The following is a 21,218-nucleotide window of genomic DNA, read 5'->3' as shown; positions in this document are numbered from 1 at the left end:
GCTGTCCTGGAGAATCCAGACAGTTGTTTATGGATGGGACTCACACTATTATCATGGAAATGTTCATATATGAAGCCCACTGAAGAATCTCTGATGTTTTAGGGCTGCAGGTAGGCTGTTCTATATGAAACATCTGCTTGGAGTCCAGAGCAGGGTTTCTTACATTTTAGGGGCCTGGGACTCCTTTGTCAGTCTGGAGGAGCCTATGGACCCCTTCTCAGAATGTATCTTAAAGTGCTTAAATAAATACAAAGGATTACAAAGGAGACCAACTATATTTCAGTATGACTGTATTTATACTGAAATATAGTTATCAAAAATATTTTTAAAGTTGTGTATTGTAATCTATGTCCTCCTTTACTAATGTCTCAAATAATAAAATGAAGCAGCAAGTCTAAAAACTGTCATAATTTTGGAGTAGTGATAAGTATAAAAGTTATTTTGAGATCTCTGCAGGAACTGTAATATGACATGAAAAATTCTGTGATTTCTATTAGTGACAAAGTCCCATGTCCTGCTAAAACAAGAATGGGTTACCTACATTCCTGATCGAAGGCTCTGTTGCATTTCAATTAAAGGCAAATGATGACAGAGGTGGAATTTTGTTTTCTCATTCAAGTTCACAGACCCCCAAGAATTAATGGGCTCCGGGTTCAGAATTCCCGGTCTGGTCTGGTCTAGAACTATCTAACATAGCTAATACTTTTATTGGATGTCCACTATGTGCCATGACCATCTTTAAGCCTCTATCACTTAAAGAAATTGACAGTATTATTGTCTTCATTTTAAACATGAGAAAACTGAGGTTTAAGTGGATAAGTACATTTTCCAAGGTCATCGTCTAGTATGGAGCAGAGTTGGGGTTCAATCTTTGGCTATACAAATTCTCCACTATCTTGCTATGCTTGAGCTGAGATGATACTGACTTCCTATTTCAATAATCATAAGTTATTTCTTTTTTACCTAACTTAGCAAATGTGAAAAAAAAACCCCACTACCCAGCTCTCCTGAGACAGTGATGAAATTGAAGTGCCTTCGTACAACTACCAGTGGGAGTATAAATTGCTCCATCCTTTTTGACAGCAACTTGGCCACACATATCAAGAACCTTAAACTTGCTCTAGTAATATCACTCCTGGGAAGCTATTCTTAGGAAAAGACCACAGTGTAAAGTTGCCATATGCAAAGGTGTTCATCTCAGTGTATAGTAAGAAATTTCAAAACAAAGTTAAATAATAAGAGAATGATGAAGTACATTATATATATTCACCAGTTGGTATATTAGGCAGGCATTAAAAATTATGGCATTTTTATAACCACACTTTTGTAATGAGAGCTTTTTTAAAGATACCTATCATTTAACCTAGTGATGCTATGGGATGAACTGTTCATTGTGGTGATATTTGTAGATGGTAGTAGTTTGGGAAATCTCAGTTGCTAAGTTTAGAGCTAAAAACTTCAGAGGACAGATTCCTCCACTCCCTACCCTCATAGTGTCAGAGACCAGTGGCTTTTACTCTGCTCTCTGACTTCACTTACTGTATCAGAATCATCCTTTTGGAAATACTTGAAGAGTGTTTGGAAAAAGGGTTTACATAGTTATGTGCCTAGCATACTGGTTCTAATGCCCCTTTATGTAGGAAACTAAGCTGCCTTTGTTAAATTTGTTTTAATGAGCTGGATTCTTGAGATGTTTCCATTTATAAATGTAACAATTACAAATATCCAAGCCTGGTTTGCTATTGAACATGTGTTATGCTAATCAATGTTTTTCTTTTTAATTTTGGGTCTCCCCCACCAACAAAAGTCTGAATGTGTTCCATCATTTGAAGATGTTTGGGCCTATTCTTTGTAAGAACAAAAGTACTGCACTCAAGAGCCTGTGCTTTCATTTGGAAGTTTATGAATTGCTTTTTAAAATGTAGTCATGAGCCCCAATTTCTTTCTGTAAAATTTCTTAAACTTCTATATACACTTTATGAAAGATTTTCTCAAAGGAAGTATTTTTACTTTCCCAAGGCTCCAGATGCCTGCTGTCTCCTCAGTCCTGTTCATTAAACTTGTTCAGTTGTCTTCAGAGTTCATGCATTCCCTTTCTTTCTCCTTATTTTCTCAAACTGAGGCTAAATGTTTGCTCAGAGGATCAGATCCGCTCCAGCTGTGGGCAGGCTTTCACCAGCCTCCACCACTGCTGCTCCGCCCACTTGAGCCATAACCTGTGACAGCACAGAGCATATATTTGTCAAAATCTTATTTTTTCACACCTCATTATTGAGGATTAGAGCAGGACTGGGGCAAAGTTAACTTTTGTGCTATTTGGGTAGAATAGGTTTGCTAAAGGAAGACTGTCAAGATTTCAGTAGAAATATTTGTTTTGGAAATAGTTTTAAAACCTGTAACAATTCTATCCAAATAGGTTGGATTCCTGCACCTTCAACTTACCTACCTCTTATGGATACTCAGGTTTATTTAGTTGTAATCTTCGTATGTATTTTTATTAGAATTATTACTCTGTATAATATTACCTTTTAACAAAGCTGAGAGAAGAAAGGAAAATAAGTACTTATAGAGTTACATTAACCTGTTTGTTTACCATTTCTGATTCTTTTCATTTGTTTCTGTGGATTCAAGTTACCAAATGGTGCTATTTCCTTATTCCAATACAGCTTTGTTTCCACCTGCATCTTTTGTACTTCTAGTGTCAAATATATTACATATCTATATGTTACAGGCCCCAACATATGATTATATACATCATCTTATGCAATTGTCTTTTAAACCAGTTAAGAAAGAAGAAATTAGCAACTATATTGTCTCTTACAATTACCTGTATAGCTAACTATATTGCATACTTTATTTTTATCATGTGAATTAAAATTACTGTCTGGTGTCACTTGCTTTCAGCCTGAAGAACTTCCTTTAATATTTTTTGTAAGACAGGTCTGCTAGGAACAAATTATCTCAGTTTTTGTTTACCTGAAAATGTCTTTATTTCCCCCCAGATTTTCTTTCAGATCCTTTATTAGGGTGTTGAAATTTTCTCTAGAGACCTTGTATACTTTCAGTGACGTTAGATTCACCTTTATTTTTAGATTGATTTTTTTTTTAAGGGTGCACCACACGGCGTGCAGGATGTTATTTCCCCAACCAGGGATCAAACCCGTGCCCCTTGCATTGGGAGTGCGGAGTCTTAACCACTGGACCGCCAGGGAAGTCCCTCATCTTCATTTTTAAAAGATAGTTTTGCTAGATATAAGATTTTTGGTTCACTTTTTTTTTCTCTCATCACTTTGAATATGTCGTCCTACTGCCTTCTAGCGTTCATTGCTTCTGATGAAAAGTCAGATGTTTATTTTATTGGGTTGCCCTTGTACACAATAAGACACTTGTTTCTCTTGCTGCTTTCAAGACTTTGTGTTTCACAATTTTGACTACAGTGTATCTGGGTGCGGATCTCTTTTGAGTTTATCCTACTTGGAATTTATTTAACTTCTTGGATATGTAGATTCATTTAATCAAATTTGTGAAGTTTTCAGCACTGATTTCTTTTAGTATTTTTCTGCTTCTTTCCTCTCCTTTCAGGACTCCCATTATGAGTTGTGTTTGTTGGTGCACTTGATGGTGTCCCACATTTCTTTGAGGCTCTTTTCATTTTTCTTCATTCTTTTTTCTCTCTGTTCTTCAGTTTGCATAATCCCTATTGATCTGTCTACAAGTTTACTGATTCTTTCTTCCACTTAAATTTCCTGTTGGGCCCCTTCAGTGAATTTTTAATTTTGGTTATTATGCTTTTTAAGTCCAGAATTTCCATTTGCTTCTTCTTTGGTAATTCCTGATTCTTCATTGATATTCTGTATTTGATGATGCATTGTAGTTATACCTTTAATTTGTTAAGTATGGTTTCCCTTAGTTCTTCAAACATATCTATAATAGCAGTTTTCAAGTCTTTGTCTCCAAAGTCCAATACCTGGGTCCTTTCAAAGGCAGTTACTTGGTGCCTGCTGTTTCTCCTGTATACAGATCACACTGTCCTGTTTCTTTGCATGTTTTGTATTTTTTGTTGCTGAAAACTAGACATTTTAGATAATGTAGCAACTCTGGATACTGACTTTCTCCCTCCTGCCTCTGGAACTTGTTCCTGTTTGCTGGTTTATTTGTTTAGTGACTTTGCTGGACTAGTTCAGTGAAGTCTATTTCCTCCAGTGTGCAGCCTCTGATGTCACGCCTCAGAAGGTGCAGCCTTGAACATGCACACAGCTACCCTAACCCTCCCATCCCCACCTGGGGATGACTGGTTATAGCTGGGCTCTCTTTGACTATATCTTTTCCCAGTTTCCCTGTTAAGTTTCTGACTGATCTTCCTCTATTGATATTACATCCAGTTGTTAGTCTCCCCGAATTGTTAGCTGATTGCTTTATTGTTTTTGCCAATCACCAGAGACATAAATGTTCCACAGTCTAATATCATTAACATTGGGCTTCTTTGCAGGGGTAGTTTTTAAAGCTGGTCTTTAAGGTTCACTCTGACCGCAGGAAGCCTTTCATAACTCTCTCTTCCCCTGTTTCTCTTTGTTAAACTTCTAGCTTGTCTATCTTTCACCCATTGCTATCATGGAGCTACCAGCCTCCTCTTAATTTCTTGCCATAAAAATCTCCATTGTCTTTGACAGTGCCCGTAGGTTTGAACTTCTCCATGCTATGTTTCACATAAAGTCAGTCCCCTTAGGGAGAGCTGCAAAGCTGTCTGTTCTTACAGCATGCCTCTACCCTAGCCAGAGCCTCTGCACCACTGCTCCAGAGCTGGGGAGGGGTGGGGGTAGCAGCCTGCCTCTCTCAGAGTGATACCCTGCTATGAGTGGGGTGCTGGGCAAGGGTGGCAGTCCCTGATCTTCTCAGCTTGCCTCTCTTGGCATGGAACCTTTGCCCTATGTGAGCTGGGACATAGATGATCAGGGCCCAGTATTCTTGGCCTATTTCACCTAAGATAGAGCTTCTGCCATACAAGTGGGAACGCGGTGGAGAAATGGAGCCCTGGTCCTCTTGACCATGCTTGCCTGGAATAGAGCTTCTACAGGACAGGGCTGTGGTGAATGAGGATGCTGGTGGCCTAGCCTTCCCAGGGAGAAACTGCCACCCTAGACTTGAAGCTGAGGGTGGGAGGGGGTCCCATCTTCTTGGCTGTGCCCATCCAGAATAGAATTGTCACTCTGGGCTCGAGGGTAGGGGAAGAGCAGGTTATCGCTCAAATACTAGAGTCTCAGTCTTCTTATCAAGATTTAATCGATTTTCTCGAGTAAAGGTTCCTCCATTTGCTGTATGTTCTTAAGACAATTTATAGAGACTTTAAATGGTTTTTTAAAAATATTTGTTACCAGTTGTGTTTGTTTTTCTGGGGAGGGGATCTGAGGAGCTCCACATACCTCCAGCCTAGCTCTAACTTTTTGAAAATAGCAAACTCTATTTCTTCAATAGAGAAATTTTGAAGAAAAAAAAATTTTTTTTTTTTTTTACCTTCTGGACTTCACTGATTCACACAGCTCTTTTCTTCCTCTTAGTCTGAACTAGGAAATCTTTTACCATAAACTCAACCAATTTCAGGTAGAAGAACAAGCAGTTTAACTTCTGAGTGTATAAATGGCATTTAATTTAATTAACTTTAGCAACATGGCTTTCTTGTTATAGATGATGGAGAAATTCGTCTCTAACCTACCAAAACCTTACTTTGCTGGGCAATTTGAACCTGTCTTTGAGAATTTGAAGATATTACCAGAGGGGGAAGGGTCTTTGTTCCTCCTATTCCCCAGTTATCACCAACACACCAAAAATTTTGCTACTTCTCTTTGTAACAGACTGACATTTGTAGTTTGAGGTGTTTAACCCCAATATCTAGTGTCCACGGGGACAGTGTCCAGCTGCTATTTTGCAGCAGGGTAAGTACTCTCATAAAACCTATTATAAGGAATCATGAAACATCAGGAAGCTTAGTGTTAGACAAGGGTTGGCCCACCACCTGTTTTGGTATGACCTGTGAGCTCACATTGGTTTTTACAGTTTTAAATGCTTGGGAAAAAATCAGAAGATGAAGAATACTTCAGGACATGTGAAAATATGAAATTCAAATTTGTGCCCATAAATGAAGTTTTATTGGGATACAGCCATGCTCATGTGTTTACATGTTGTCTGCAGCTGCTTTCATGCTGTAACAGCAGAGTCGAGTAGTTGCAGTAGAAATTATATGGCCCACAAAACCAGAAATATTTACCATCTGGCCTTTTCCAGAAAAAGTTTGCTGACCGTCTCAAATATGGTTGAGTGGAGCAGCGCTAGTCATTTTTGCTTAACGAATTATTTTAGGGCCTAAAGACATGTCTTGACAGGGCTATAGATGCCCTAGAAGGTACAAAAGAGGGAGAGAATTGCAGAACAATTATTTGTATTTTGAATTTAGATAGAAATAAGAATGCCACCTGTCCTGTGTAAGCAAATCTTATTCAAAAGGAAAACTTTAAAATGTCTGTCACATATTTGTTTCAAGCTAGTTCCCTAATGTGGAAAGTTTTCCCAAGACTTCTGTTTGATCTGAGATTGTAGCATTCTGACAGTTGTCTCTGTGATGAATGAATTTCTTTTTAATTTAGATGAAACTGTTGTTTCTTTGACTTCTCCTTCTTGGTGAAAGTGTACTTCCCAAGGTTATGTTTGCATTATGCCAAAATTCCTAGATAACTCCCTTAGTTTAAAAACTTAAAGGGAAGAAGTCAGATGAATTATTTCTGGCATCGTGTAAATTCTTTAAAACTTAGTGAAGATAAAGGAATTAGAAAGTCTGAAATTTTAACCTAGTTGCTTTTTATGACAGTATAGACAAAAGATTGACTATGATAGAAGAATGTCATATAAAAACATATTTTAGTCCTCCAAATATGCTAAAAACTGAGCATGGGCTTAATGCTATTTAAAGGTAGTGTTTATGCTTTACAAAGGATTACAATTTGACTATGAATCATGATTATTCCATAGAAAAAAGATACTGTTTTACTTGAGTATTGTTTGACAATATAAAAATTTTTAAACAGATCCTTTTTTTTTCAAAACATCTCTGAGACTAATCATATTTATTAATATCTGCTTCCTGCAAAACAGTTTTTACTCAACAAAGTTTATAAATAGTTCACCTGTGGTTAAATTATCAAATAACAAGGCTTTTCCACCTATGCTGAAAGAAAGAAAATAAGCCTTTACATTGTAATCCTTGGTTATCATTGGGCTGAAGTTCCCTCTGATTTGGGGGGATATGTAATGAAACGATGTAATTTCTGAGACTTAAAACCCTAAAATCTTTGCTGATGAAGTTCAGAAACATATATAGATCAGTTCAGCGTTTGAAACCAAATTTTTGTCGTATGTCCATGTGTTAGAGCTTGTGAAATTGAGTGGTTTCCTGTTTTGCGTATGATAGATTCATAGTCATATTGTGCAAGTTGTTCATCGTCAGTCATTTTCTCCTTTCCTGTCCCACCAAGGTTCCACCTGCCCAAGTCCACAGCTGTGCTTCTGCATCAATTATTTCGTGAAACATTTTTGTTTCTTCTCTCCAGGCATCTAGTGGAAATTATTATTTCATCCCGTACATCATGACACCATGCGCTGATTGTTTTTGCTGCGAGAGTGACGCCCAGAGACGTGCCTCAGAGTACATGCAGCCCAACTGGGACACCATCCTGGGTCCGCTGTGTGTGCCCCTGGTGGACAGGTTTACTAGCCTCCTCAAGGACATCCATGTGACCTCATGGTAATTCCCATCAACCGTCAACAACGCTGGGAGCTTTGCCAAAATTTTCCTTTCACGTCCATGGAAGTGACGTAACTTCAAGAGACCTTAGTGCCCAGAGAGTGGGGAACCCCAACCAATTATTTTGAAGTCATCCTGGAATCCAGTGTTCCTTACTGTCTCACTAAGGTGGGCCGTTGAGGTGTAACCAAAAGAGAATGAAACTGGAGTTGATGTCAGGGTTGAGCTTGTGTTTGGCTCCAACTCCCTGTGTGACCTTGACAAATAACTTTTCTGTAGCTGTTTTCTCATCTAGAAAATAAGGAACTTAAGTCACTGATTTTCTTTCATGCTCCTTCAATTCTGAGATTCTGTGTTTCAAGGTCATTTCTGAATGTGATTTCCTCCCTACTACCAATCAGCTGTTAAGGTTGTTAAAATGCGTCAGCAAAGTCATTCCAACCATAAGTCCTTGTGCTGTAAAAGTCGGGATGTACTGAGTCAAGCTGAAGCCGTCCTGACCTCAGCGTGTCCTGTGACGTGTTCTTGGTAGATTTATGTCGGAGAAGGTTTGGAGTAGTGATTCAGGAGTTGACAGGTTTGGGTTTGAATCCCGGCTCAGGCGCTTCTTCACAGTGTAGCCTTGGAACACTCAGCTCACCTCTGTGAGCCTCGGTGCTCAAGAAACCAGTCCTTAACACATCCCTGTTCTAAAACTTGAAGGCAGAAAAATTATTCTACTTAACCAAAGGATCCAGTTTTGGGGTTTTTTTTTTCTTGCCTGCGGCCAATTTAAAGGATTTACTCCTGAAAGTTACGTCTCAAGAAGGATTTGTCCTTCCAAAACAAATGAAAATCCGAAGCACCGGCAGAACTGACTTAAAATGAAATGTAAGGGACCACACGTCCCTGTGGCTCGCATTGTGGCTCCCCGAACTGTGGAGCGTTACTACCGTAGGGTTGGTGTGAGGTACACACTTGTTAACATTCTGTTCTCTTTTTCTATCCTGTCACCTCTTCTCTGGACACAGAGTTTCTGCTGCAGATTGTAGTGGGAAAAGAAGACTGGAAACCCAGACATATGTGACCACATGCCAACAGAGAAAGCAAATGGGGGACCTTTTGCAGCACATCCCTGGAAAGCCTCTTTCAGTCCCCCCTTGCTAACTATGGTCTTATTGCACAGTGACCATTTTAGTGAAGCTCAGGGAGAGAACTCTCTCAGTATCATCTTTTCAGGTCTGACAAGGAAGTAGGCTAGCTTGAGTCTGCTAGATGAGCAAGGTCTTTGCAAGAAGTAGATTCAGGTTTGTTTCTCATTCACTTCGTGTATGTTTCAGTAGGAAAACAACTCTTTTGATTTGGTTTAATTTCAGAGAACTTGAAATACCTGTTAGTTGATTCCACTCCTTGAACTACCTGATACCTGGCAAGGGTTAGTGAGAGGGTAAATGGTGCTTATGGTTTAAAACATCTGTAACAGGGATGGCAGATAAATTTTCAGCTCAAGTGCCAACTTTGATAGATTGATAAAGGCTACCCGGAGCCCTGTGTGGAAAAGGGGTTTGAAGCTATTTCTTCTTTTTTTTTTTTAATCTTTTTTAAAAATTTATTTATTTATTTTTGGCTGCGTTGGGTCTTTGTTGCTGTGCACGGGCTTTCTCTTGTTGCGGCGAGCGGGGGCTACTCTTCATTGCGGTGTGCGGGCTTCTCATTGCAGTGGCTTCTCTTTTTGTGGAGCATGGGCTCTAGGCACGCGGGCTTCAGTAGTTGTGGTGTGAGGGCTCAGTAGTTGTGGTGCACAGGCTCAGTAGTTGTGGCGGGCGGGCTTAGTTGCTCCGCGGCTTGTGGGATCTTCCAAGACCAGGGCTCGAACCCATGTCCCCTGCATTGGCAGGCGGATTCTTAACCACTGCACCACCAGGGAAGTCCCTGAAGCCATTTCTAAGTCCACATTGATTAGCAACATCTTCCCTGGATACCAGAGGCAGAAATGGCTGCATGTTTATTACATATACGATGTCTCCAAGCCATATTTAATTCAGTGTTTTGTTCATTTACTTACAAGTTACCATTCTTATTAGGTTTCTTAGTTTATTAAAACTATTTTTCAGAATTACCCTTGAAAACAAGTCTAAACTATAGTATAAATTTTTACTTGTCAGGCTGAACTAATAACACTTTAATAGCTTTGATGCCTTTATAGTCCAGCAAATGGACAATGGCTGTCACCCAACTTAATGACTCATTTGATTAATCATAGAATTTTAAACATTAGTAGAATCTGCTAATTTGCTCATCATTGGGGTAATAAGCAATAGACAAATAAGGAAATAAAAATTAAAGCAATGCACTGATAATTTTATCAGAGCACTTTCTGTGGGCCATCACTTAATTCCTAAAATGTTCATCGAGATCTTATTATAAGCATTGGACCAGGCTGTGTACAGTAAACACTTTTTGACATAGTTTTATAACTATTAAAAGTGGCATTTGTTATTCTTAGGTGTTGTTTTTCATTCTCTGAAGAATATTACTTACTGAACTTATTCTTTTTAACAAACAGCCTAATTTTACTGTCTACAGTTAAAACATTTCAACTGCTTAATGGGTTGACAGTATTACAGCTTGGCAATGCCCAGTCTCCATAAAAAAAAATTACTTGGCGCGTAGACAACATATTTAAGTCAATCTATGGTCATTGTAAGTTGGCCTCTGTATACCAAATTCGGTCATTTTTAAAGATTTTAAACCAAATACCAGATACTAGCATTGGTTCTTTGAGGGGCTATGGTGAGACATTCCAGTGTGGATTTAAACTGCTCGAAATGTTGTCATACATCCCTATTATTATCTAGACGCCCAAATGAAGGAAGTTTTACGTCTTACATTAGAAAAGCACTCTGGCTGTCCAAAATGACAAGGGGAGTAGGGGGTAAAAGGCCGAGGTTGCCCATAAGCGTCCAGGCATGGCTTCTTGGATTGCTCGTGGACACATCCAGGTTCTGGCTCTCGACCAGCTGCAAAAAGCTTTGTGATTACTAGCTGGGGACACCTGATAGATACATTTTAAAGAAGTTCTTATTTTACTCTGTTTCATGGCTTTGGAGTTTTGTTCAGCTTTGTGAAAATCTCTTCATCGTGGGGGAAATTACTATTCAAGTAAGGTACTTTCTTGTCTTCTTTGTGTTTGAAAATACCAGAGAGAGGGGGATGGGCTGGGGTGGGTAGCAAGTCTTGTGGGTCATCCAGATACATATGGGGTCAAGTTTGAAAATATTTTCAAGGTCATAATGAACTGATATTTCTTTGTTACTGTTTAGTGGTGAGTTTTTACAGAATGTCACTCACAAGTAGGACGTGTCTCCTGTTTGCTGATGCAGGGAGTCTGAGGTCTGGGCGAGGCCCCCATGTGTTAGCCTAAGTCCTGTCAACGAGAACCAAGTTTGTTTGAGCTGCTAAGGGCAACACAGTCCTGGATGCACGTGGATGCGACTGGAGGTTTTCTTGTTTTCCTCTCCAGTGCTTATTACAAAGAAGCCTTGTTAAATGACATCCGGAGAGCCAGAGAGAAATACCAGGGTGATGAACTGGCGAAGGAGCTGGCTCGCATCAAACTCCGCATGGACAATACCGAGGTTCTGACCTCAGACATCGTCATTAATTTACTGCTGTCCTATCGTGATATCCAGGTATGAAATATGCTTGTCTGAGGCTATCACAGTTCTTCCTTGACATGAGGAATTTCTCATATGAAGTACTCTTACACTAGGTGTATGGTTAGGTAGCTGTTTTACAGACAAAATAGGGATGTGGCTAGGTCATAGGTCACCTCGCATATCTGTTGTGGTGGAAATATTGAAGAAGGTTTTGTCATACCAGAAGGCCACTCCAGCAAAATCTCAGAAACAGTACTGCTTAATAAAAGGAATTAGAATTAAACAGTTTATGTGCACTTTGTGTTAGGCGTTGTTCCAAGCCCTTTGCAAGTCCTAATTCACTTAATCCTCTTCATAAGCCTATGGGGTGTACGCTTGGATTATTCCCATTTTACAAATGAGGAACATGAGGTACAGAGAAGTTAAGTAACTTGCCTAAGGTCACACAGCAGTTGGCAAAGTCAAGATTCAAACTGAGGCAACCGGCTCTGTCCTCTTTGCTCTTAACTCCTCTGCTACTTCCTTTAGGCCTTTGTCACTTCCTTCTTTGTTTACCACTACCTGTTAGTGAAAGGGAGAGCAGGAGTAGCAGAGGCAAGTCCAGGACCCAGGGAATGCAGGGGTTTATTCTAAGACAAGTGACAGAGGCTTCTGGAGAGTTCTTGAGACAGGGTTTGTAGAATATGGTACCATGGAGGAAATCAGTCGTTTCCTCCCTCCAAGTTTAATGCTGTGGAGCCATTTCTAAGGATGTCTTGCCTTCCTTTCCATTGGAGGAACGCAGGGCAATGTACATAACCTGCAGAATTCTACAAAGCCATATTGGAGGTTGTTGGCCACGGGTCTTTAAATCTGAATGAGGGAGACTTCCATTTATGACCTGAACCGAGAACAGAGTCAGCCACTTAGGGAACGTGCCCCTGGTGATAAACAGATGCATCTAATTGATTTTAATAGCAGATGCTATTAGGAATTATGATGATTAAATTATGCCCCATGGAACAAGAGAATGGGAATGACCTTTTTTGAAGTTTTTCTTCTGTTGAGCTGCTGGCTTCCTTCTGCCCTTGCTTTCACGCATCCCTCCTCTTTATAACCTTCCGTTGGTGGGACTCTCGGGCTCAAGGGTGAGCCAGAAGCTTCTTGGCAATACTCTGCCTTCCCTTTCCTTGGGTAGCAGCATCGAGGTGTAAAGCCACAAAACAGACATGAGATTTCAGTGGGAAGTCCTCATCTGCTAACTGTGGCTGGCTGTCAGCGAGTTGGCCCCAAAACGATTGTAAGCCCGGCTGAAAGGGTAGCAGATGGCACTGCTCGGAGGGGACACAGCTGAGACAAACACGGTAGCAATTTCTCCCTGGGTAATTATGCAGTTTAGAGCTGTGGTTCTCAAGCGGGGGACATGTGGCAGTATCTGGAGATATTTTTGGTTGTCACAACTCGAGGAGGGAGGGGGAAGTGCTCCTGGCATCTGGTGGGTCAAGGCCACGGATGCCGCTTAACATCCCACGATACACAGCACAGCCCCCACCATAAAGAATGATCCAGCCCCCAAATGTCAGTAGTGCCAAGGTTGAGAAATTCTGGTTTAGGTGAATGTGATTGTTTCTGACAAAATAGGAAGGATTGGGATGTTTCCCCCCATTTACGTGGCAAATAACTGTAAGATTTCCTACATGTTTATGTCCCATTCATTTTAACCCACAGCCCTGCTGGTGTTAACTCTCCCACACTCAAAACGTGGTAGCTTTTCCTGGCTGCTGGGCTCATTTGTTTTCTTTTATCGTCTTTGAATCTAACTTCCTTTCCGCGGTCCTTTTGTGACCTCTGATAGCAGTGATTCTTTCTCTGTCTTCTCTCTCATCCACCTTGTTGTTTTTAATCTCATTGCTATTCTTTTAAGGGCTTTAACGTCACTAAATGCTGCCTGTAGGGAAAGGCTTGTACTTAAATGCTGAGGCAGTCTCATGTTCGTTCAAAAAAACCTGCGAAGAGCGGTGTTTCCTGTCTTTCTCACCTTGGGACCTCTTGCCAACAGGACTATGATGCAATGGTGAAGCTGGTAGAAACACTGGAGATGCTGCCGACGTCTGATTTGGCTGACCAGCATAACATTAAATTCCACTATGCGTTTGCACTGAATAGGTAAGAGTGATAATGTGCGTATAGAGTTTTGAAACATGCCAGCTGTTAAATTGTTTCCTTCTTTCATTCAGCCCTCATTGAGTATGAGCCAGATCCTGAGCTGAATGCTAAAGTAAAGAAAATGGACAAGGCATGATCTTAACCTTCAGGGACTTTGTCTTTGGAACATATATTCTAGCTCTGAGGTCAGACATGTAACTAAATCCATACAGCTCAGAATGATTAATATCTTAATGAATATCGAAGCATAGTAGAGGGAGGAAGGCATTTTGCTTTGGGGTTTTAAAGAAGCTTCTCTGGGGTCTTTGGGACTGGGTTGTTTTTTTTTTTTTCCCAACATCTTTATTGGAGTATAATTGCTCTACAGTGGTGCGTTAGCTTCTGCTGTATAACAAAGTGAATCAGCCATAGTTATACACATATCCCCATATCCCCTCCCTCTTGCGTCTCCCTCCCACCCTCCCTATCCCATCCCTCTAGGTGGTCACAAAGCACCGAGCTGATCTCCCTGTGCCATGCAGCTGCTTCCCACCAGCCATCCATTCTACATTTGGTAGTGTATATATGGCAATGCCACTCTCTCACCTCGTCCTAGCCCACCCCTCCCTCTCCCCGTGTCCTCAAGTCCAGTCTCCACGTCTAAGTCTTTATTCATGTCCTGCCCCTAGGTTCTTCAGAACCAATTTTTTTTAGATTCCATATATATGTGTTAGCATACCGTATTTGTTTTTCTCTTTCTGACTTACTTCACTCTGTATGACAGACTCTAGGTCCATCCACCTCACTACAAATAACTCAATTTCCTTTCCTTTTATGGCTGAGTAATATTCCAGTGTATATATGTGCCACATCTTCTTTATCCATTCATCTGTCGATGGACACTTAGGTTGCTTCCATGTCCTGGCTATTGTAAATAGTGCTGCAGTGAACATTGTGGTACATGACTCTTTTGGAATTATGGTTTTCTCAGGGTATATGCCCAGTAGTGGGATTGCTGGGTCGTATGGTAGTTCTATTTTTAGTTTTTTAAGGAACCTCCATACTGTTCTCCATAGTGGCTGTATCAATTTACATTCCCACCAACAGGGCAAGAGGGTTCCCTTTTCTCCACACCCTCTCCAGCATTTATTGTTTGTAGACTTTCTGATAATGGCCATTCTGACCCGTGTGAGGTGATACCTCACTGTAGTTTTTTTGTTGTTGTTGTTGTTGTTGTTGTTGTTTGTTTTCCAAGCTATTTTCTCTCTGTTGTTCAGGCTGGGTAATTTCTATTGATTTATCTTCAAATCCACTGATTCTTTCTTTTTTTTTTTTTTTAAATCTTTATTGAAGTATAATTGCTTTACGATGGTGTGTTACTTTCTGCTTTATAACAAAGTGAATCAGTTATACATATACATATGTTCCCATATCTCTTCCCTCTTGCATCTCCCTCCCTCCCACCCTCCCTATCCCACCCCTCTAGGTGGTCACAAAGCACCGAGCTGATCTCCCTGTGCTATGCGGCTGCTTCCCACTAGCTATCTATTTTACATTTGGTAGTGTACATATGTCCATGACACTCTCTCACCCTCACATCTCACCCCTCCCCCTCCCCATATCCTCAAGTCCATTCTCTAGTAGGTCTGTGTCTTTATTCCCGTCTTGCCACTAGGTTCTTCATGACCTTTTTTTTTTTCCCCTTAGATTCCATATATATGTGTTAGCATACTGTATTTCTTTTTCTCTTTCTGACTTACTTCACTCTGTATGACAGACTCTAACTCCATCCACCTCCTTACAAATACCTCCATTTCATTTCTTTTTATGGCTGAGTAATATTCCATTGTATATATGTGCCACATCTTCTTTATCCATTCATCCGATGATGGACACTTAGGTTGCTTCCATGTCCTGGCTATTGTAAATAGAGCTGCAATGAACATTTTGGTACATGACTCTTTTTGAACTATGGTTTTCTCAGGGTATATGCCCAGTAGCGGGATTGCTGGGTCGTATGGTAGTTCTATTTTTAGTTTTTTAAGGAACCTCCATACTGTTCTCCATAGTGGCTGTATCAATTTACATTCCCACCAACAGTGCAAGAGTGTTCCCTTTTCTCCACACCCTCTCCAGCATTTATTGTTTCTAGATTTTTTGATGATGGCCATTCTGACCAGTGTGAGATGATACCTCATTGTAGTTTTGATTTACATTTCTCTAATGATTAATGATGTTGAGCATTCTTTCATGTGTCTGTTGGCAATCTGTATATCTTCTTTGGAGAAATGTCTATTTAGGTCTTCTGCCCATTTTTGGATTGGGTTGTTTGTTTTTTTGTTATTGAGCTGCATGAGCTGCTTGTAAATCTTGGAGATTAATCCTTTGTCCGTTGCTTCATTTGCAAATATTTTCTCCCATTCTGAGGGTTGTCTTTTGGTCTTGTTTATGGTTTCCTTTGCTGTGCAAAAGCTTTTAAGTTTCATTAGGTCCCATTTGTTTATTTTTGTTTTTATTTCCCTTTCTCTAGGAGGTGGGTCAAAAAGGATCTTGCTGTGATTTATGTCATAGAGTGTTCTGCCTATGTTTTCCTCTAAGAGTTTTATAGTGTCCAGTCTTACATTTAGGTCTTTAATCCGTTTTGAGTTTATTTTTGTGGATGGTGTTAGTGAGTGTTCTAATTTCATTCTTTTACATGTAGCTGTCCAGTTTTCCCAGCACCACTTATTGAAGAGGCTGTCTTTTCTCCATTGTATATTCTTGCCTCCTTTGTCAAAGATAAGGTGACCATATGTGCATGGGTTTATCTCTGGGCTTTCTGTCCTGTTCCATTGATCTGTATTTCTGTTTTTGTGCCAGTACCATACTGTCTTGATTACTGTAGCTTTGTAGTATAGTCTGAAGTCCAGGAGCCTGATTCCTCCAGCTCCATTTTTCTTTCTCAAGATTGCTTTGGCTATTCAGGATCTTTTGTGTTTCCATACAAATTGTGAAATTTTTTGTTCTAGTTCTGTGAAAAATGCCATTTGTAGTTTGATAGGGATTGCATTGAATCTGTAGATTGCTTTGGGTAGTAAAGTCATTTTCACAGTGTTGGTAATTCCAATCCAAGAATATGGTATATCTCTCCATCTGTTTGTATCATCTTTAATTTCTTTCATCAGTGTGTTATAGTTTTCTGCATACAGGTCTTTTGTCTCCTTAGGTAGGTTTATTCCTAGGTATTTTATTTTTTGCAATGGTAAATGGGAGTGTTTCCTTAATTTCTCTTTCAGATTTTTCATCATTAGTGTATAGGAATGCAAGAGATTTCTGTGCATTAATCTTGTATCCTGCTACATTACCAAATTCATTGATTAGCTCTAGTAGTTTTCTGGTAGCATCTTTAGGATTCTCTATGTATAGTATCATGTCATCTGCAAACAGTGACAGTTTTACTTCTTGTTTTCCGATTTGGATTCCTTTTCTTTCTTTTTCTTCTCTGATTGCTGTGCCCAAAACTTCCAAAACTATGTAGAATAATAGTGGTGAGAGTTGGCAACCTTGTCTTGTTCTTGATCTCAGGGGAAATGGTTTCAGTTTTTCACCATTGAGGACGATGTTGGCTGTGGGTTTGTCATATATGGCCTTTATTATGTTGAGGTAAGTTCCCTCTATGCCTACTTTCTGGAGGGTTTTATCATACATGGGTGTTGAATTTTGTCAGAAGCTTTTTCTGCATCTATTGAGGTGATCATATGGTTTTTCTCCTCCAGTTTGTTAACATGGTTTATCACATTGATTGATTTGCGTATATTGAAGAATCCTTGCATTCCTGGGATAAACCCCACTTGATCATGGTGTATGATCCTTTTAATGTGCTGTTGGATTCTGTTTGCTAGTATTTTGTTCAGGATTTTTGCATCTATGTTCATCAGCGATATTGGCCTGTAGTTTTCATTTTTTGTGACATCATTGTCTGGTTTTGGTATGAGGGTGATGGTGGCCTCATAGAATGACTGTGGCAGTGTTCCTCCCTCTGCTATATTTTGGAAGAGTTTGAGAAGGATAGGTGTTAGCTCTTCTCTAAATGTTTGATAGAATTTGCCTGTGAAGCCATTGGGTCCTGGGGTTTTGTTTGTTGGAAGATTTTTAATCACAGTCTCAATTTCAGTGCTTCTGATTGGCCTGTTTATATTTTCTGTTTCTTCCTGGTTCAGTGTCGGAAGCTTGTGCTTTTCTAAGAATTTGTCCGTTTCTTCCAGGTTGTCCATTTTATTGGCATGTAGTTGCTTGTAGTAATCTCTCATGATCCTTTGTATTTCTGCAGTGTCAGTTGTTACTTCTCCTTTTTCATTTCTAATTCTGTTGATGTGAGTCTTCTCCCTTTTTTTCTTGATGAGTCTGGCTAATGGTTTATCAATTTTGTTTATCTTCTCAAAGAACCAGCTTTTAATTTTATTGATCTTTGCTATGGTTTCCTTCATTTCTTTTTCATTTATTTTGGATCTGATCTGTATGATTTCTTTCCTTCTGCTAACTTTGGGTTTCTTTTGTTCTTCTTTCTCTGATTTCTTTAGGTGTAAGGTTAGTTGTTTATTTGAGATGTTTCTTGTTTCTTGAGGTAGGATTGTATTGCTATAAACTTCCCTCTTAGAACTGCTTTTGCTGCATCCCATAGGTTTTGGGTCGTCGTGTTTTCATTGTCATTTGTTTCTAGGTATTTGTTGATTTCCTCTTTGACTTCTTCAGTGATCTCTTGTTCATTTAGTAGCATATTGTTTAGCCTCCATGTGTTTGTATTTTTTACAGTTTTTTTCCTGTAATTGATATCTAGTCTTACAGCATTGTGGTCAGAAGACACTTGATACGATTTCAATTTTCTTAAATTTACCAAGGCTTGATTTGTGACCCAAAATATGGTCTATACTGGAGAATGTTCCATGAGCACTTGAGAAGAATGTGTATTCTGTTGTATTTGGATGGAATGTCCGATAAATATCAATTAAGTCCATCTTGTTTAATGTGTCATTTAAAGCTTGTGTTTCCTTATTTATTTTCATTTTGGATGATCTGTCCATTGGTGAAAGTGGGGTGTTAAAGTCCCCTGCTATTACTGTGTTACTGTCGATTTCCACTTTTATGGCTGTTAGTATTTGCCTTATGTATTGAGGTGCTCCTATGTTGGGTGCATAAATATTTACAATTGTTATATCTTCTTCTTGGATTGATCCCTTGATCATTATGTAGTGTCCTTCTTTGTCTTTTGTAATAGTCTTTATTTTAAAGTCTATTTCGCCGGATATAAGAATTGCTACTCCAGCTTTCTTTTGATTTCCATTTGCATGGAATATCTTTTTCCATCCCCTCACTTTCAGTCTGTATGTGTCCCTAGGTCTCAAGTGGGTGTCTTGTAGACAGCGTATATACGGGTCTCGTTTTTGTATCCATTCAGCCAGTCTATGTCTTTTGGTTGGAACATTTAATCCATTTACATTTAAGGTAATTATTGATATGTATGTTCCTATTACCGTTTTCTTAATTGCTTTGGGTTTGTTATTGTAGGTCTTTTCCTTCTCTTGTGTTTCCTGCCTAGAGAAGTTCCTTTAGCATTTGTTGTAAAGCTGGTTTGGTGGTGCTGAATTCTCTTAACTTTTGCTTATCTGTAAAGGTTTAAATTTCTCCATCAAATTTGAATGAGATCCTTGCTGGGTAGAGTAATCTTGGTTGTAGGTTTTTCCCTTTCATCACTTTAAATATGTCCTGCCACTCCCTTCTGACAGGCAGAGTTTCTGCTGAACGATCAGCTGTTAACATTATGGGGATTCCCTTGTATGTTATTTGTTGTTTTCTCCTGCTGCTTTTAATATTTTTTCTTTGTATTTAATTATTATTATTATTATTTTAAATTTATTTTTGACTGCATTGGGTCTTTGTTGCTGCGTGCAGGCTTTCTCTAGTTGCGGCGAGCGGGGGCTCCTCTTCGTTGCTGTGCGCGGGCTTCTCATTGTGGTGGCTTCTCTTGTTGTGGAGCATGGGCTCTAGGCACGCAGGCTTCAGTAGTTGCAGCACACGGGCTCAGTAGTTGTGGCTCGCAGGCTCTAGAGCACAGGCTCAGTAGTTGTGGCACACGGGGGTTAGTTGCTCCGCACCATGTGGGATCTTCCCGGACCAGGGCTCGAACCCGTGTCCCCTGCATTGGCAGGCAGATTCTTAACCACTGCACCACCAGGGAAGTGTATTTAATTTTTGATAGTTTGATTAATATGTGTCTTGGTGTGTTTCTCCTTGTATTTATCCTGTATGGGAGTCTCTGTGCTTCCTAGACTAGATTGACTATTTCCTTTCCCATATTAGGGAAGTTTTCAAGTATAATCTCTTCAAATATTTTCTCAGACCCTTTCTTTTTCTATTCTTCTTCTGGGACCCCTATAATTCGAATGTTGGTGAGTTTCATGTTGTCCCAGAGGTCTCTGAGACTGTCCTCAGTTCTTTTCATTCTTTTTTCTTTCTTCTGCTCTGCAGTAGTTATTTCCACTATTTTATCTTCCAGGTCACTTATCCGTTCTTCTGCCTCAGTTATTCTGCTATTGATCCCTTCTAGAGAATTTTTAATTTCATTTATTGTGTTGTTCATCATTGTTTGTGTGCTCTTTAGTTCTTCTAGGTTCTTGTTAAACGTTTCTTGGATTTTTCCCATTCTATTTGCAAGATTTTTTATCATCTTTACTGTCATTACTCTGAATTCTTTTTCAGATAAACTACCTATTTCCTTTTCATTTGTTTGGTGTGGTGGGTTTTTACCTTGCTCCTTCATCTGCTGTGTATTTCTCAGTCTTGTCGTTTTGCTTAACTTACTATGTTTGGGGTCTCCTTTTCGCAGGCTGCAGGTTCGTAGTTCCTGTTGCTTTTGGTGTCTGCCCCCAGTGGGTTAGGTTGGTTCAGTGGGTTGTGTAGGCTTCCTGGTAGAGGGGACTAGTGCCTGTGTTCTGGTGGATGAGGTTGGATCTTGTCTTTCTGGTGGGCAGGACCACGTCCAGTGGTGTGTTTTGGGGTGTCTGTGAACTTATTATGATTTTAGGCAGCCTTTCTGCTAATCAGTGGGATTGTGTTCCTGTCTTGCTAGTTGTTTGGCATGGGGTGTCCAGCACTGTAGCTCCCTGGTCATTGAGTGGAGCTGAGTCTTAGGGTTGAGACGGAGATCTTTGGGAGAGCTCTTACCGATTGATATTACATGGGGCTGGGAGGTCTCTGGTGGACCAATGTCCTGAATTCGGCTCTCCCACCTCAGCGGCTCAGGCCTGACAGCCGGCCGGAACACCAAGACCCTGTCAGCCACACGGGTGGAGAACATGGGCTATGAGTTGGGTGTCAGCCACTGCCCTGTTGTAGCTCTGTGTCAGCTTTCTCCAAAGGTCACCCAGATACATTGGGTTATTCCAGCCTTCCTCAGAACTTGCACATGCCAGTCTGGGATTTGTAGATGTCCTCCTGATACTCTTCATTGAAATACCTTGCATTCATGGTGGTGAGAGATATATGCTAATAGTGTTTGTTCTCTTCAGTTCAGAGACTGGGACAGTCTGAGCCTTCATGTGGCCAAGTCAGGAGCAGCTGGCCAACAGTCCCAAAGTGATAACATGTCAGATTCCAAGAAGGCTTTCTGCAGCGCCCGAGCAGTAGTC

General features: G+C 40.1%; 1 protein-coding gene across 1 annotated transcript in view; it reads left to right on the top strand.

Annotated features, from left to right (window-relative positions):
* MAP3K15 (mitogen-activated protein kinase kinase kinase 15) overlaps positions 1 to 21,218 on the top strand; it is a 150,287-nt gene that overhangs the window by 41,821 nt on the left and 87,248 nt on the right. The window contains exons 4-6 of the mRNA XM_061179434.1: positions 7,599 to 7,792; positions 11,295 to 11,463; positions 13,469 to 13,575. Of these exons, the coding sequence (XP_061035417.1) occupies positions 7,599 to 7,792; positions 11,295 to 11,463; positions 13,469 to 13,575 (470 nt within the window). The remainder of the gene's footprint in view (positions 1 to 7,598; positions 7,793 to 11,294; positions 11,464 to 13,468; positions 13,576 to 21,218) is intronic.

This window comes from Eubalaena glacialis, chromosome X (assembly GCF_028564815.1).
Source record: "Eubalaena glacialis isolate mEubGla1 chromosome X, mEubGla1.1.hap2.+ XY, whole genome shotgun sequence".
NCBI lineage: Eukaryota > Metazoa > Chordata > Mammalia > Artiodactyla > Balaenidae > Eubalaena > Eubalaena glacialis.
Note: the sequence above shows the minus strand (reverse complement) of the source record. Positions and strands in the feature narration are given on the sequence as shown.